Source organism: Silurus aristotelis (genome assembly GCF_946808225.1).
Source record: "Silurus aristotelis genome assembly, chromosome: 13".
Classification (NCBI taxonomy): Eukaryota; Metazoa; Chordata; class Actinopteri; order Siluriformes; family Siluridae; genus Silurus; species Silurus aristotelis.
The window spans coordinates 12,438,914-12,456,801 of NC_139586.1; the positions used below are offsets into that span (position 1 = coordinate 12,438,914).

Here is a 17,888-nt window from a genome sequence, read left to right on the forward strand (position 1 = left end):
TTTTATATTAAATCTTTGTTTTTAAGCACCATGGAAACACCTGCTTCACACAAGCACGTTTGGATTTATACCATTAAGCTGGACGTATCAGTTCCTCTCCTCAGAGTGACATAAGAGGAGATGCTTGTAGACTGATGGAGCCTGGATGAAGAACCTGTTACACCTGGAGAGGAGATCAGAAACATGTTTAACCAGCCTATGTGGACACATTATGTAGTGCTCTTGCTCAAACCTTGGACAATCTAAACTCCTGCTCATCACCACAGCACTGGAGCATTAACCATTACCTCGGCTTGGTAAGGTCTGGTAGCCTCCATCTTGCCCCAAACCAATTGTCTGTCCTGTGACTCCCAGAAGTTCAGGTTCACTGAGGAACGCTCGGAGTTCCAACTTTTCCCCATTAGGAAACTGTCCAATCTCACGGTCACGTTTGCGCTCGTCGGACTGACGCTTGAGGCCACGGACGGATGTGTGGCGGATGACGGAGGTCTCCTTGGGAAGGGGTGGGACAGCCGGAGGGTGGTCATCGGGACTGTAGAGGTGGGGGAGAGGAGGTCTGGGTGGAGCATCTTCTTCAGCCTGAAAAGAGTTCAAACAAGCCTTTTGAGATGTGATATGATTACAGCACTAGATCCATCAACAAGTAATTAACACTGACTCCCTGGCACATTGTATGGGTGGCATTTCTTCTGACTTTAACCAAACTAATCCCAGTAAGCAACATTTTTTATTTTTGTTTTGTTATGGCAAATAGAGGGGGGAAACATTAAATGGGGCGGGGCTTACACAAATACAATATCAAGAGGGTTATCAAGAACCAAGGTTAGTGGCTTTTATTTGCTGTTGCAAATTCCAGAGCAAAGCCCAAAAAGGAAGCCTTCCTCATCTGGGTATGTGGAAACGTAGAGGTTTCTTACCCATCCTGGCTTTTGGAGACTTTGGGAGAACTGGAAGGTCTGAACATGAGGCTGCACTGGACTGAGGTGAGGACTCGCCTGAGCCGGTTTCGGTTCTCCCACCAGAATAGAAGGCACAGATGGAGACAACTCTGAAGGCACGAGTTTCCTCTCTGCCTCACACACACATGCACCCACGTACGCAGACGCACAAACAGATTGCCAGTCAACACAGGCACACTCAGATAAAAGCTATAATATATTTAAGAGCGGATGTGAGTACCACGGGCGTGGCTTTGGTGTGTGGTGAGGATGATGGGAGGAACTGTTCCGTGCTCACCTGGGTTCTGCACCGAGTCCACGATCATTTTGTAGTTGGCTTTGCTCAAGCTCAGACCTGCCATCACATCCTCGATGCGCCACAGCTCCTTCCTCAGCTGGCCTTTCTCCTGCTGACAGGGACAAATGCAAGCAAGTTTGGAACCTCTACAATTAATATTTGAACAGAACTTTTGGTTTTTGTTTTTTTTTTGTAGTTGTTGACAGGTCTTTATGATCTGGGACACACTTTGAGCCTCTTTACATTTTCAAACCAAAATGGTCCTTGTGAAATAAAAAACAGTGACAAACACAACTTAATACAAAATTGAGTGTTTAATAAATAACTAGGTTGATTTGTATTCAGACCTCTTTTTACACCAGAGATGCCAGTGGTGTTGACAAGAAAAATCTCAAGTAACAATAAAACTCAGAGAGGTTTAGGAGATATATATTTATGTCTTTGGTTTAATCCTGATAAAGAGATGATGGTTGCTCACGTGCCATCTAATGGCTAATTATTATTTGAAATATTATGTAATCAATCCTATTTTTATAATTATTAAATTAATCCATTAAAAGTGTTTACATTGATAAGCATGAAACAGTCATGCGTATCCCTCAAACACATTAAATATTTCTGTAAGCTCCCACTTGGACCCGGGTGAAACTTTAAGTTCTGAGCCAGGGGATTGGGTGATAGATTGGGCAATAGAAAAGGCTTTTTTTTGTTGTTTTAAAAGGTATTTTAAAGCCAGTTTAGAGCAATTGAGGTTTTCAAATACCGCAATTGTCTGTTTTATAAAATAAATAATTTTGAAAAAAAGTGTGGACCTTTGAGAGGATGCTGCGGTTCATCTGCTCCTGCAATGCTGTGCGCAATCTCTCCACATCCGCCTCCAGCCTACTGTACTCCATCCATGCCTTCTCTATTTCCTGATCAACACAACACATGGGCTCTTGTCTTGATGCCACTTTACACATTTCCTTTAAAATGTAAACAATACTAATCGTAAGCCTACAGTTTTACATGGGGAAAGTTTCCCATATTCAGAGTTGGATTTTGCAAATGCTTAAATCAAATGTTCTGTGCTCCAAATCTAGATGATTAAAATCATCTGCATATAGTTCACACCTCTGAAGCTGCCTCAGGGTAAAAGCATCTCAAATGGGGTGCCAAGATCACAATCGTAAAACTTTACCCCCCACCAAACAAAAAGACTAATTACATTGAGGCACTGCAGCAGGTGTAAGCATGAACAGTCCTAGCTGTAATTATCCCATACAACACTGCATTAATTCAGTGTTATAAATGAATTAATTTATAAATTATGAATTAAATGTAATATTAATTAGTATTATATTTGTGATCAATATCGGTGAGGTTGATCAGCTTGATCATGTTCTCACACGAGTCAAAATCATGTTCTTTTGTTTATTATCAGAATTGAGCATAAGAGAGGCATGACTCTGTTCAAACTCTGCCCCCATGTAACAGCATCATTTCTATATAATTTCTGCAATCCGTTATACTTGATCTGAGGAAAATTTATCCTCTGGCATGAAAAAGTGCAATGGGACAGTCGTTTAACTTGAAAGTCCTAGTTAAGAATTCAGGCAAGATCGACCTATAGTAACCCGAGTCTAATTTAAAACAAGGCATTTACCTTTGTATAAGTTTATAATGAATGAAAAACCTACATTTTAAACCTGTCACTGATGTTTCAGTACAAAACTGGCTGAATATATAAAATAGTTTAATTTCAGTTCGTTAGATCTAGGATTCAAATCTAAATCGTACACAGTGTTAGAGTAGTGCCAAAAGATTACATTTATTTAAATAAATTTTATTAAACAGTTTTAAAGAGAAAATTCTTCCATTTAAGGTCATTAGGGAATGTCTACAATCGCTGTCTCACTCTGTATGGAACTGTAATTGAATTAATATTACTATGGTTACAGTTGTTAATAAGGCAGCACATTCATTAAGGAAGCTGATTCTTCCTCTTTTTCTTCTTTTGGTTGCTCCCATTAGGGGTCGCCACAGCGGATCATCTGTCTCCATACCACCCTGCCCTCTACATCTGCCTCTTTCAAACCAACTACCTGCATGTCTTCCCTCACCACATCTATAAACCTCCTACTTGGCCTTCCTCTTTTTCTTGTTCCTGGTTGCTCCATCCTCAGCATTCTCCTACTGATATACCCCATGTCCCTCCTCTGCACATGTCCTAACCATCTCAATCTCGCCTCCCTCACCTTGTCACCAAAACATCCTACATGCGCTGTCCCTCTAATAAACTAATTTCTAATCCTGTCCATCCTCCTCACTCCCAACAAAAATCTCAACATCTTCAGCTCTGCTACCTCCAGCTCCACCTCCTGTCTTTTACTCAATACCACTGCTCTAATCCATACAACATCGCAGGTCTCACCACAGTCCTATAAACTTTCCCTTTCACTCTTTCAGATACTCTTCTATCACAAATCACTCCTGTCACTCTTCTCCACACACTCCACCCTGCCTAAACTCTTTACTTTACTTCTCTAACACACTCTAAATTACTTTGCACTGTTGACCCCAGGTACCTGAACTCCTCCACCTTCTCCACCTCTTCTACCTGTAACCGCACCACTCCACTGCCCTCCCTCTCATTCACACACATGTACTCTGTCTTTCTCCTACTGACTTACTGACTTCTGTGGTGCTCTTCCTCGGCATAAAACCATACTGTTGCTCCCAGATGGTCACCTCTTCTCTCAGCCTGGCTTCCATGACTCTTTTACATAATTTCATGGTGTAACTGATCAACTTTATTCTTATGTAGTTACTGCAGGGCTGCACATCTCCCTTATGCTTAAAGATCAGTACCAGCACACTCCTTCTCCATTCCTCAGGCATCCTCTCACCCTCCAATATTTTGTTTAACAATCTGGTTAAAAACTCCACTGCATCTCTCCTAAACATCTCCATGCTTCTACCGGTATGTCATCTGGTCCAACTGACTTTCCACTCTTCATCCTCTTAATTGATGCTCTTACTTCCTCCTTACTAATTCTATCCACTTCCTGCTTCACCATCTCTACACCACTCAACCTTCTTTCTCTCTCATTTTCCTCGTTCATAAGCTGCTCAAAATACTCCCTCCATCTTCAAAAAACATCCTTCAACACACTCTTCTCACTAGTCAACACATTTCCATCTCCATCCTTTATTGCTATAACTTCATTAAGGAAGCTGATTAAACTGACTAAATGCAACTACCTGTGTTCAACGCTTTGCCCTCACAACTTCCATCCAGCCAATCAGAGTCCAGTAATTCAGACGATGAAAGTACGAAGTGCCTATAAAGTCGATCAATTGAGCTGTAATGTACATTGGTACTCATCATCTATTTCATGCGGAAATAATTAGTGTAAATCTTGAAGTTGTAGTTAGTATGTTTTCAAATTCAGAGACCAGCCATGAAAACATGACCTTCCTCCACTCTGGAAAGTCGATATAAAACTTTTTCCAACTAAGTACAATGGATTGCAAAGAAATCCTAACTCTAAATATAACTAACATCATGACCATGCAGGACATACTTAAAATGTGCCTGTCGTACCGTGGACACTTGAGAAATCTCGGCTCTGATGTGCACAACGTCTTCCTGCAGCAGCCTCTGCTGATAGGCAATTTTCTCGGCATGGGCCGGCTGGTCCCGGTAATGCTCCATCTGCTGATGGGACACATCTAGAACCGATTCTAACTTATCCTACAGCCACATAGAGAGACAGAGAAGAAGGAAGAGGGAGAGCAGAATGAAGAGTGGGAGAGAGAGTGAGGGAGAAATATGTCTCATTGCTACTGTCACATTTATTTTTAATACACTCAATACACATCATCTTCTTCTCAGTGATCATTAGGGTTTCATTTAAACTTTAGAAAGTTGAGAAGCTGCTAGATCCGTCATGGCTGTGTAGAAGCAGTTACATTTTTTATACTTTAATAGAAAACATTTTTGGGTTTTGTGCTTCACTGATTTTGACTACTTTAATAATATTATTAACGTATGTTAATTTAATTTGAATAAAATGATTCACATTTTTAATAAAAATTATATTTAATTAAGAAATATGGCACTTGCTTTTGATAATCAGTTGCTTTTTTGTTTGTTTTTTATGGCAAAAAAAAAAAAAAACATTTCCTGTAAAAACTCTAAAGCTTATTGTTTTGTGTTAGACCTATATGGGTTTTTTCTTCGAAGTCTTAGATATGGTTTAGGATTATATAATCCTAAAATAGATGTAAAGTGCAGAATGTTAATGCTGGATGTAATGTAATGATTGAGACCTTGTCCTCTTTGAGTGTGCGAATCCTTGTCTCCAGCTCCTGAAGAATTTTATCTTGTTCGCACAATCTGCTCAACTTCACCTAATAAAAGACAATAATCAACAGATATTACACATGAGCAGCTCTAAAACCTATACACCCACACACACACACACACACACACACACACACACACACACACACACACACACACACACACACAAGCATAGACATAATTTGGGTTCTTTTTTTTTTTTCTTTTGTCATTAACATAAAACCCAGTAAACAAAATCTCCTCATGACAATTCTGGTAATATTATACTGCAGAACAAACAAACAGCAAAAATTGGGTTAAAGTGTAAACACACACACACACACACACACACACACACACACACACACAAAGTCAGAAAAGCCGGGTTTATAGACTTTTTATTCTCCCTTCAGTTTATTATGCCGTCCGATGAATTATTAAGCTGTTGTTAGTTTACTGCATGATATTGTTGCTTTAACGGCATTAAAAATTTACAACCGCCAAAAAACCCACCAGCAAAATTCTTATAAATTGTTAAACTGGAACAATGTTTAATGATGAAAAGCTGAGCATTTCAGATTATTTACCTCCAATCATACCAAAAGGCAGGCGAAAGAGAACAAACACGGAGAGAAAATACGAAAATCAAACAGAAAAATGTATGAGCGTTAAAATATAAAAAATCCCGCAGCGTGTATTTCTATCTGTTGTGAGAGAAAATAACAGAAGCACGTCGATACTTTTCATATCATCAGGGAGCCTCAACTGCCTGCGTTTCCCTCGACACAATACTGAACACTAACTTGACCATGCTCTTACTGCTGCTAGTGCAAAACAGATGTAAAAGTAAAGAGATGAAGGGAGAGAAAATGTCACTTACGTCAACATCGCTTTCGGCAATTTTAACCGGCCGTGGAACTCTGCAGTCCCCTAACACGTCTCTTCCTGTGACCTGTTGAACACCACACATGAAAAAAGTAAGAAAACACCATACTATGTGATTATAAAAATAAGGAATAAAGCAGAGTCACAGGTACCCCAACCTCTTAAAATGATTAATTCCTCTTATATCTCAGTAATCAGCCAGAATTCCCATTTTCACTTATGTTATAGCAGCTATAAACAGTTGTTCCTTCACCAGCCGCTATTGTTTATCTAAACAAAATGCAGCTTGTGCTCTTGTTTAATTTTCACAACAAACACTACAAAGTGTGAACTCTTTCATGTAATGATAAATAGACATCTATTCATAAATGAATGTTTTAAATCCATTTATTATTACTCAAGAATTTGCTGTACTCCTCCCTCTGAACGAGCTGTTGCTATAGAAAGGATAACATATGACAACAAGCCTCTAGGAATCTCTGTTTATGTTGGAGTTTATATCCAATCGGATTACAGCAATCACATCACGTGTTGCCAGGGTCGAAGGAATCTGCTGTGAGACCTTCACAATCAACAGTGTGGGCACCTGAAGCATTAAGAGCATGTTGCTTGAAGACTATTGCTATTAATTTTGGCATTTTCACGTCCGGTCAGAGCATGCTTTAGTCAAAGCTCACAAACTGCATCTGCTGCAAACTGCACAAGCTCAAATATATTTATGTCGCATTAATAGCTGTTTCTTTCATTTCACAATGGCTGACAAAGGAGATATGGCGGCCTGGATATACTAACAGGTCATTTTCAAGATGGACTTATCAAAAAAGCTGGAAAGGAAAGGTCAGCTAAAACAGTTCGAAGCAGTTGTTAAGGTTTTCATGGACCAATTTTACTTTTGCATTTTCTTTCACATATTATTCGCACATAAGCACACAAGCTGCTTTTATTTTAAATTCCCAGGAAAACTGCAATGCACAGAAAAAATGCAAAAAAAAAAAAAAAAAAAGCACAGAAAACCCGTGGTCAATAAATGAGGTTAATAATGATGTTTTGCCAGAGTTGGTATATGTGGGTGGTGCAGCTTTGGATGCAGTGAAAGGAGACTTGTTAAACTGTGCTCAGTGGGTTACTTGCTTTAATAATGGCATTAATTCTCACTGCATGAGATACCAGTCTGTGATGCAGTGCTCTGTTATACTGCATTGCTGTATAATATTGATAGGGCCTATAGCCGTTGCATCATAATGAAGGTATTTCGTAAAAGGACGTCAGACCTATGTGTGAAATGCACGGCCCGCCACTGATAAATACAATAGTTACTGTCAAATTGCTACAACTTCGCTTCAACACAAGCAAGCAGTTGTTGTTTAGTATAACAGCATGACACAAAGTGGTTTTTGCCTTACACATTGCAATAATCAAAACTACATGCTGATTTAGCATTTGTTTATAAAAAACATCAAATGAAAAAAACAAAAAACAAATTTGTTTATATTTATATCTGTTCTCCTAAAATTCACTGTATTGATGTCGGCTCCTTTAACAGCTGGATTTCTGTCACAAATACTTTTGATTAAAAAAATGCTGCTGAATGAATAAACTCACCATGCTGTACGTCCTTATATTCAAACTAGAGACACGGCACTGAGAGGAGTTTTCTATGATTATTGTGAGGCAAATAGACTTTGAGAGCATCAGCTAAATAATTTTTTTATTTTATTCAACTGAAACAACGATGAAAGATGAGGTCACGCAGATAAAAAAATAAAAAAAGCCTCCCTAAGCTGCGTTCCTCGAGAGAATACATGTTTGTCAGCGGTGTAGGTCGAACCAATAATCACGAGTTAAAGTATTTCCGAAGTATGCACCCAAGTATTCCAGAGATTTTAAATATTAAAATTTTTTAACAAAAAAAAAAAACCACGTGAAACGCCAGAGAAAAAAACAATGACAGTTGGTGTGACTTTGGCTCATGGCAAATATGTGACTGTTTAAGATTTTGCAGGTGAAAAAATGACAATTATTTGACATTTGATTTGAAGACAGGGACCATTTTCACAGTCGATAGGAAGTGGGACCAAATATGCCAGTGGGACCAAAGAATGAGAATAATAAAAATAAAAAAAACAGATTCAAAGGCAATTAAGAGCAAAAGCTTTAGAAACGTTTAAAGGCACTACAAAAAAAAGTGGGTAAAAAAAGACAAGAATTCATTCAAAAGGAGCTTTTCAACATTTTTGACCTTCAATTCCATTGGACAACACTGCAAAGATGAGCTGTGCAGCACAGAGAACATTACTTTCCTCCGCTCCTGGCATACAATTACACTTAAAACTTAGTATTTATTCTTATACGATAACTTTTAGGTTTGCTGAGTGCTGATCCAGGAACAGTACCAGCTCAGATACCTGACAGGAAATTTCACGAAAATCTTGCACTCTAACACTTTAATAACAATAATAACATTAATATTAACCAAGCACTGAAGACTAGCAAACACAAACTCATCTTTAGAGCAGCAAAAAAAAACAAAGGACTGGAAACAGAAAAAAATAGTAAAGAAGAAAGTGGAAAATAAAAGAAATTCACCTTCAGGTCAAGATACTCCAGGTCCTTCTTCAGCTGCATGTAGGTATCATCTGCCTTTAAGTGGGAAAACAAGACACTTCACATAACAGGAAGTTGTAAAGCATATAGTACATGCTACATTGACATGTATCCTTTTTTTTTTTTTTTAACTAACTATAGTGAAATAAAAGAAAAAAACTTGGGTGGGGGAGAAATTCTTTTCCAAAACTGAATCGTATTTCATGATTCTGAAACTGTGTTTGTTTTGTTTGTCCACCTACAAAGGTTCATAACACTGTATATTATACTATAGCTGTGTGCAAATGATTGTTGCGTCGTGCAACATTCCACTTGTTTCAATATTACTACATTAATGTACCTGCACCACAGAAAGGAACATGGTTTGTTATAATACACTAAACAAGGCAATGCTATATTTGTTATAGTTATAATCATTTATAATTATTTAACATCCAAAACACGAGAATCCAGATAGGAGGGTGGATGCAAACTTTTGCACTAATTAAATGTGTTTATTTCTTTGAAAGATGGAACTAGTCTGAAATCAAAAACACAGTTTTCGTTTCTGTATATTCTCGTTCCATCTAAAAACATTCCTTTTTCATAATCATGTAATTATTTTTTTGTATTTACCGACTGGATCGTATAGAAAATAGTGCATGTGTTAAAATTAATATGCAGGAAATCCATTTTTAAACAGGCAATCAGGTGATCTAGATAACATTCTTCAAACTATCATATTTTACCCTATAAAACATGTGGAATAAATTTTACATGAGAACTTTTAGGTGCAATTTCTTTAACCACAAACATTTAAACATTTCAAGACTGTATAACATTAACTCTGTGAATGTAGGTACGTTACACAAGCAACATGCTTGAACACAAACACTGTGCATGACATCATTCTAAAATTTCCATAAAAGTATAATAATAATAATATTAATAATAATAATAATAATAATAATAATAATAAAGAGGAAGAAGAAAAAATATAATGCAAAATGCAAACATTTTTGACAACAGTTTAAGCCATGGCTCGTTCTCCGTCCATGCTAGCTACTGCTATCACCATCACATCACGGCCATGACATCACACCCACATAGCACAGGCGAGCACACGAGGGCATAGAGGGAGGGAGGATAATAAAGGGGATTTGGGCTATTTAAAAAAATTAACCATGATGCAACAGGGTCTGATCTGGTTTAGGGACCTTCAGACCCCTGTGACCTCTGACCCTCTAACCTGCAGGCTTGGGCCCGAGAGCCCGTCGTTGTGGAGGTGAGCGAATGCGTCGGCCATCTTGGCCTGGTGTCTCCTGAGCTGGACGAGGAGCAGGGTCAGCTCCTCTGGCTGCAGAGCGGTATAAGGAGAGAGAGTGGGTTCATGTCATTCCCTGAGGTCACGGGGAACGAAATCAGGAGCTGAACTTCGATTTCATAAACCACCATCTTATACACCACCTTATAGAACAAATTTCATACAGCACCTCATACATCACATCATACACCATCTCATAGGCCACCAAATACATCACATCATACACCACCTTATACCCAATCTCATCACCACATTATACACCACCTAACACACCAACATACTCACCACATCATACATCACATTATACTCCACCTCATCACCACATCATACCTCACATTATACATCACCTTCTACTCTACCTCATCACCACATCATACACAGCATCATATACCACCTCATCACCACATCATACACCACCTAACACATCAACATACTGACCACATCATACATCACATTATACTCCACCTCATCACCACATCATACCTCACATTATACATCATCTTCTACTCTACCTCATCACCACATCATACACAGCATCATATACCACCTCATCACCACATCATACACCACCTAACACATCAACATACTCACCACATCATACATAATACCCCACCTCATCACCACCTCATCACCATATTATACATCATTTTCTACACTACCTCAGGACCACATCATACACCACATCATATACCAACTCATCACCACATCATACACCACATTATACATCATCTTGTACACTACCTCATCAACACATCATACACCACATCATATATCACCTCATCACCACATCATACACCACCTTACACATCAACATACTCACCACATCATACATCATATACCACCTCATCACCACCTCATCACCATATTATACATCATTTTCTACCCTACCTCATGACCACATCATATACCACATCATATACCACCTCATCACCACATCATACACCACATCATAAACCACCTCATCAACACATCATACACCACATCATAAACCACCTCATCAACACATCATACACCACATCATAAACCACCTCATCAACACATCATACACCACATCATAAACCACCTCATCAACACATCATACACCACATCATAAACCACCTCATCAACACATCATACACCACATCATAAACCACCTCATCAACACATCATACACCACACCATACACAATATCATATACCACCTCATCACCACATCATACACCACACCATACACGATATCATATACCACCCCATCACCACATCATACACCACATCATACACCATATCATATGCCACCCCATCACCACATCATACACCACATCATATGCCACCTCATCACCACATCATACACCACATCATATGCCACCTCATCACCACATCATACCCCACATCATACATCATCTTATACCCTACCTCATCAACACATCAAACACCACATCATCACCTTATACACACTTCATCACCACGTCATACATCACATCATAAACCACCTTATACACACTTCATCACCACGTCATACATCACATCATAAACCACCTTATTCACACTTCATCACCACCTCATACATCACATCATAAACCACCTTTTTCACACTTCATCACCACATCATACATCACATCATAAACCACATCATACACACTTCATCACCATGTCATACATCACATCATAAACCACCTTATACACACTTCATCACCACATCATACATCACATTATACAGAATATTATATCCCACCTTATACCCCACATTATACACCACTTCATCACCACAGCATTCATCACATCATAAACCACCTTATACATACTTCATTACCATGTCATACATCACATCATAAACCCCCTTATACACCATCTTATCACCACATTATACATCACATCATAAACCCCCTTATACACACTTCATCACCACGTCATACATCACATCATAAACCACCTTATACACACTTCATCACCACAGCATTCATCACATCATAAACCCCCTTATACACCATCTTATCACCACATTATACATCACATCATAAACCCCCTTATACACACTTCATCACCACGTCATACATCACATCATAAACCCCCTTATACACACTTCATCACCACGTCATACATCACATCATAAACCACCTTATACACACTTCATCACCACAGCATTCATCACATCATAAACCACCTTATACATACTTCATGACCACATCAAACATCACATCATAAACACCCTTATACACCACTTCATCACCACATCATACATCACATCATAAACACCCTTATACACCACTTCATCACCACATCATAAATCACATTATACACAATATTATATTCCACCTTATACACCACCTTATACACCACTTCATCACCACATCATAAATCACATTATACACAATATTATATTCCACCTTATACACCACCTTATACACCACTTCATCACCACATCATAAATCACATTATACACAATATTATATTCCACCTTATACACCACCTTATACACCACTTCATCACCACATCATAAATCACATTATACACAATATTATACACCACCTTATACACCACTTCATCAACACATCATACACCACCTTACCCACCACCTCATCAACACATCATACACCACATTACATACCACCTTATACACCACCTCATCACCACATCATATCAGATTTCACATCATATATCACCTTATACCCCACTTCATCACCTTATTACCCAAATCATACACCACATCATTCGTTACATCATACAACCCCTTATACACCAACCTACTCACCACATCATACATCACCTGATCACCACATCATATACCATCTCATCACTACCTTATTCACAACCAAATTCACCACCTCATTTACCACCTCATCAACCACTGCATACACCCCCTTGTGCACAAACTCATTTACAATATTCTTAAACTACTCCATACACCACCTCATTAACCACATCATATACCACCTCATAAATCACCTTATATCATATGCCTTCTAAATCACTTCATACAAAACTTAGTGCACCACCTTATATAACATATTATAGATCACCTCATATACCACCTCAAACGCTATCAGCTTAACACCCCACATCTTAGGCCACAACCAGCTGTATACATACCCCCCACCAAAAAAAAAAAAAAAAAAGGAAAAATAGAAGACAGTTGTATTGACACACCGTTTTTCCATGTAAGCTTGGTGCACTGACGGTGTGTGTGATGTAGCCCATCATTGGCATTGATCTTCTCTCTATTTGTACTGGCTGTAAGAAAAAAAATTACAAAAATCAAACAAACAAAAAATATATATACTTGTGTGTGTGAGTGTGCTTGTGGAGATTTGGGCTCATTCAGCAACAATGATGGAAGTAAATTTAGGTACTGATGAAGGGTGAGGAGCAGTGTTCAAATTGAATCAAGTCTTATGGGGGATCCCCAGATGTTGTGTGATTTTTTACTAAAATAATCACACAACAACTGGGACTTAAGATTTAAGACTCAATTTGAATTCGAATTCGGGTCCCGGATCCCCCCAGCCCCCCTCAGTTCGAGCACTTGTTAAGAGTCCTGTGTAAAGTCAGTGTTCCAATTTATCCCAAAAATGCTCAATAGATATGAGGTCAGAGCTCTATGGCAGTCCAATCAAAAACCTCGACTACAACCCATTTAAACCATATCTTCATGGAGCTTGCTTTGTGCACAGGAGCATTGGCCTGCTGGAACAGGTTTGGGTCTCCTAATTGAAGTGGGAAAATTATATGCTACCACATCCAAAGACATTCTATACAATTGTCAGCCTTCAACTTTATGGTAACATGTTGGGGAATTACTGGTGTTCCAATACCTTTGTCCACATTTCCATTTTTTTAATCTGTATATCTTTAGGGAAAATGCAAACACATTATTTTAATGCACATGATGTATTTTTAAAAATGTGTATTTAAAAAAATATATATAGCATATCACAATTTTCTTTATATCTATGTGTGTACATTTTTATTCCAGGGAGTTTTTTTTTTTTTATATATATATATATAAGTTAAATTTTTTTGCTCATTACACAGAATCTCTCTACCAGATCCATCACCTTCTGAGTCGACCTACAAACAACGAGTGACTTCATTAATTACACATAAATTATCTCCTCTTAAAATAACATTTGTTTGCTAACAGCAGTTGAAGCCGTGCAGATTTCCGTTGCTGCTCCCAAAGCTCGGTGTTTTGCTGCGTAGTATTTTTTTTAATTATTTCATATAAATAGGAGCTCAGAAGGAAGAAAGCAGGGTGAGCTGAGACAGAGTAGTTTACAGCAAAACTTTTTTAAAAAGCCCTTTGGCAAAATCTGATCAGTTTAAGAACTTTCTAACAATCCTCTATGGAGCTGAACGAAGGAGAAAATGTTCCACAAAGACATGAATCTAGAAAAAGCTTGCAAAAACAAAGTGCATCTCTGATTTAAATAAATAAATAAATAATTTAACTTACAATTTCTTTAATTTTCTGACCTGATTGTTTGACTGCTTTAAATATATTACTATTCAAAAATAATAATTAGGAAAGAATATTAGAAAAAAATAGGTATAAATAGGTAAAATCATTGTGCCAAACCTTTAATGTAAGGTTTATCATAAACTCTTGCCAAGTGTTTAAAACTGTTCAAAATGCTTAAAAAATTTAGGTATTTACTAATTAATACTAATGCTATAATTGTATTTAAAATTTAGTTTTAATTATTTAGTAGTACTAATTATTATTTTTCATTATTTGAATCATTAATTCTGAAAAAGACAGATATGTGTCTTTGTGACTTTGCTGACACGTGCACTAAAACACATACAAACACAAGTCATCAGGTTTGTATTTAATTGCTAAATAAGAAACCTCTCACCTTGGAAACGGCCCTTGGTGAGGCGGACCGTACCACATCTACGCTCGATACTTCATCCATGGGTCGCACTGTCACTCTGTCTGCGGGGGTGTGAGGTCTACGGGGCGATGCAAGTTTGGAGGGCGGTACTTCGCATGGTGAAGGAGGCACGGACACTGAGCGCGGGACCTCCAGCATCACCCTGAAGGAAGATGCGTCCACATAGTCGGGTATGGTGAAGACGGGTGGAACTGCAGGACCACCGTGACGAAAGCGCTGCCTTTGCTGCCACTCGTAAAGCTGCCACACCATGCCCTCTTTAGCGGCCATACGTTCATCTGTTGACATGCGAAAGTGGCTGAGACGATCGTGGGCATACTTATAGTCGCTGGGTATGTCTCGGGGCACTGGGGGAGAGCTGGCGGACGGACGACGAACGTTCTTCGGGAGAGACTGATACGACTCGGTGACAACCAGCTTGGGTTGGAGGGGAGGAGTGCGTCTGGGGAGAGTGTACTCTGTGACAGGATGGCTAAAAAGATTGAGAGACAAGCATCATGAAATGTCTCTTATAAACATGAATTTATGTTAAGCAATAACTTAGCTTTCGACTGACATACAATTAAAATCACAGGCACTTTACATTGGAGACAAGCTATATTAGCATTCAAAGTGCATTTTCAGGCAAAGGTTTGTGCCCCCACGCAAAGACATTCCTAAGCAAATTAAAAAACAATAGTAGGACTATTTTTTCATAATTGTGCAACTGGCTTCTGTTTCCACAAAACATATCAAAACATATTACATATTATGGAATAACATCTTTATCTGCAGCTCTTGTGGGGATGTTCTCGGCCTGCAGTGGTCAGTATCTGTCAAAAGTGGTCCAAGGAAGAAACAGTGGTGAACCAGCGACAGGTCAGAGGAGGTTAGAGGAGGGAAGTAATAAAGTACAAATACTTTGTAGATTTTTCTGGTATCAGTACTTTACTGTATAATTTTCAGACAACTTTTTACTTTCACTCATTACTATTTTTAGAATAATATCTGTACTTTCTACTTCTTACATTTTCAAACCAGACTCATTACTTTAGTTTGAAACTATTTGGTGAAATGTCGATTTCTTTGTTTTTATTGCCCACCGTTTTCAGCCCATCAGCAGATTTTCTGTCATTTTGCGGCTTTTTTAATCTACAGTACCACTGGTGTATCATTTCCTGGCTTTCACACACCACACATGTAGACTAGTTTATGAAGCGCACAATGAGCAAGACAAGAACAACAACAAGGCAATAAGAAATCTGGGGTTAACGTGGATGAGACATTCCTGATCATCATCATCTTTTCTCTGCTTGTGTTCTATATGGTGGATGTTCAGATTGGATACATTCATTAGGTAACAACATTTTGTATTTATTTGGTTTTAATATATTAATTATGGCTTTAAAAATAATGCAAACGAATTTTAACGGAACAAACTTTTTATTGCGCAATTAATGCAGCATGCATTTTTGTTTGACCATTTTTATTAAAAATATCAATATATAAATATGAGGCAAAATTATCGCAACACATGTTTATTAACAATGTCTTTTCTTTACTCAGATGTATATAAAAAATAAACTCTACCAGGTTTTAATCAGTAAACGTTTGCTTTACTGATGCGCCTCAAAAGTTTCAAATCAGCCCCAAAAATCAGCCCCAAAATTGCACCGGCACGTTTTTCTGCCATTTTTTTTTTTACCTCATAACGCCGAAATGAACTTAAATTACTCTTTTTTGATCTACAGATAAGAGCAATACATAATTTGAATCTGTAAAGGGTCTACTTTTATTTGTATACACTCATAATAACAAAATGCTGTGCTTTTGTAAAATATACAGGGTGCTTTTTTGCGGTCTCACCTCTCTTCACAGACACATAAATAAAACGAGTCTCAGTGAGTACATAAATAAATATATTATTAGAAAGCTCAAAATGTCTATTACCAGTTCACGAACAAATGTTTCAAGATTTTGTAAGCCGTATGAAAGTTAGAAGAGGTACAGTTTCTCCAGTAACCCGTCTGTGTGGAAACATGTCCTGATGATTTACATAAATTAAAACACCATAATAACTTTAAAACATTTACAAGAATATTTTGTCTTCATGCTCTGTGTTAAGTACGGTTTCACTAATAATAATCATACATTTGCGTAAAGCATCCATATTTGTCCATGCTTATGTTATTAGAATATTAAAAACGTATAAAAATGTATTATTTTAAGGTACATTTAGAACAGATAAAAATGTGTGATTAAGTTGCGATTCATTGTGAGATAACTCATGACAATCATGTGATTAATCGCGATTAAATATGTTAAACAATTAGCATCAATAATATTAATATGATGTGAGGTTTAGTTACCAGCATGACACTAAAGCAGGTAGTAGTAAAGGCTACTTTTTACATGTCAGAGCCCAAACTACTTTACTTTAACTTGTGTAAAAATTGTGTATTGTCAGTACTTCAACTTTTACTGGAGTATTTTAAAACATGACTATCTGTACATCTATGTAAGTGAAGGATGTCTGTACATTTGCCATCTATCTATCCGTCCGTCCGTCCGTCCGTCCGTCCGTACCTGCATTTTAAATCTGTTTAAATCTGTTATAACAAATTCATAAAAATGTCATAATCATGTCTCTTCAGTCTTTATTCTGCATTATAAATCCTTACAAT

At 37.8% G+C, this 17,888-nt stretch overlaps 1 protein-coding gene across 12 annotated transcripts in view; it reads right to left on the reverse strand.

The window, feature by feature from the left end:
* plekha7b (pleckstrin homology domain containing, family A member 7b) overlaps positions 1–17,888 on the reverse strand; it is a 112,162-nt gene that overhangs the window by 16,815 nt on the left and 77,459 nt on the right. For 7 of the 12 annotated variants that reach the window (XM_083558417.1, XM_083558412.1, XM_083558419.1 and 4 more), the window contains 11 exons: positions 15,187–15,697; positions 13,478–13,561; positions 9,035–9,088; positions 6,444–6,515; positions 5,551–5,631; positions 4,823–4,972; positions 2,049–2,150; positions 1,237–1,345; positions 918–1,069; positions 288–579; positions 72–163 (listed from right to left, as the gene is read on the reverse strand). In XM_083558417.1, coding sequence (XP_083414543.1) covers positions 72–163; positions 288–579; positions 918–1,069; positions 1,237–1,345; positions 2,049–2,150; positions 4,823–4,972; positions 5,551–5,631; positions 6,444–6,515; positions 9,035–9,088; positions 13,478–13,561; positions 15,187–15,697 — 1,699 coding nt within the window. Of the gene's footprint in view, positions 1–71; positions 164–287; positions 580–917; positions 1,070–1,236; positions 1,349–2,048; positions 2,151–4,822; positions 4,973–5,550; positions 5,632–6,443; positions 6,516–9,034; positions 9,089–13,477; positions 13,562–15,186; positions 15,698–17,888 lie in introns of all 12 variants that reach the window. The other 5 variants (XM_083558416.1, XM_083558411.1, XM_083558418.1 and 2 more) reach the window with 1 other exon arrangement.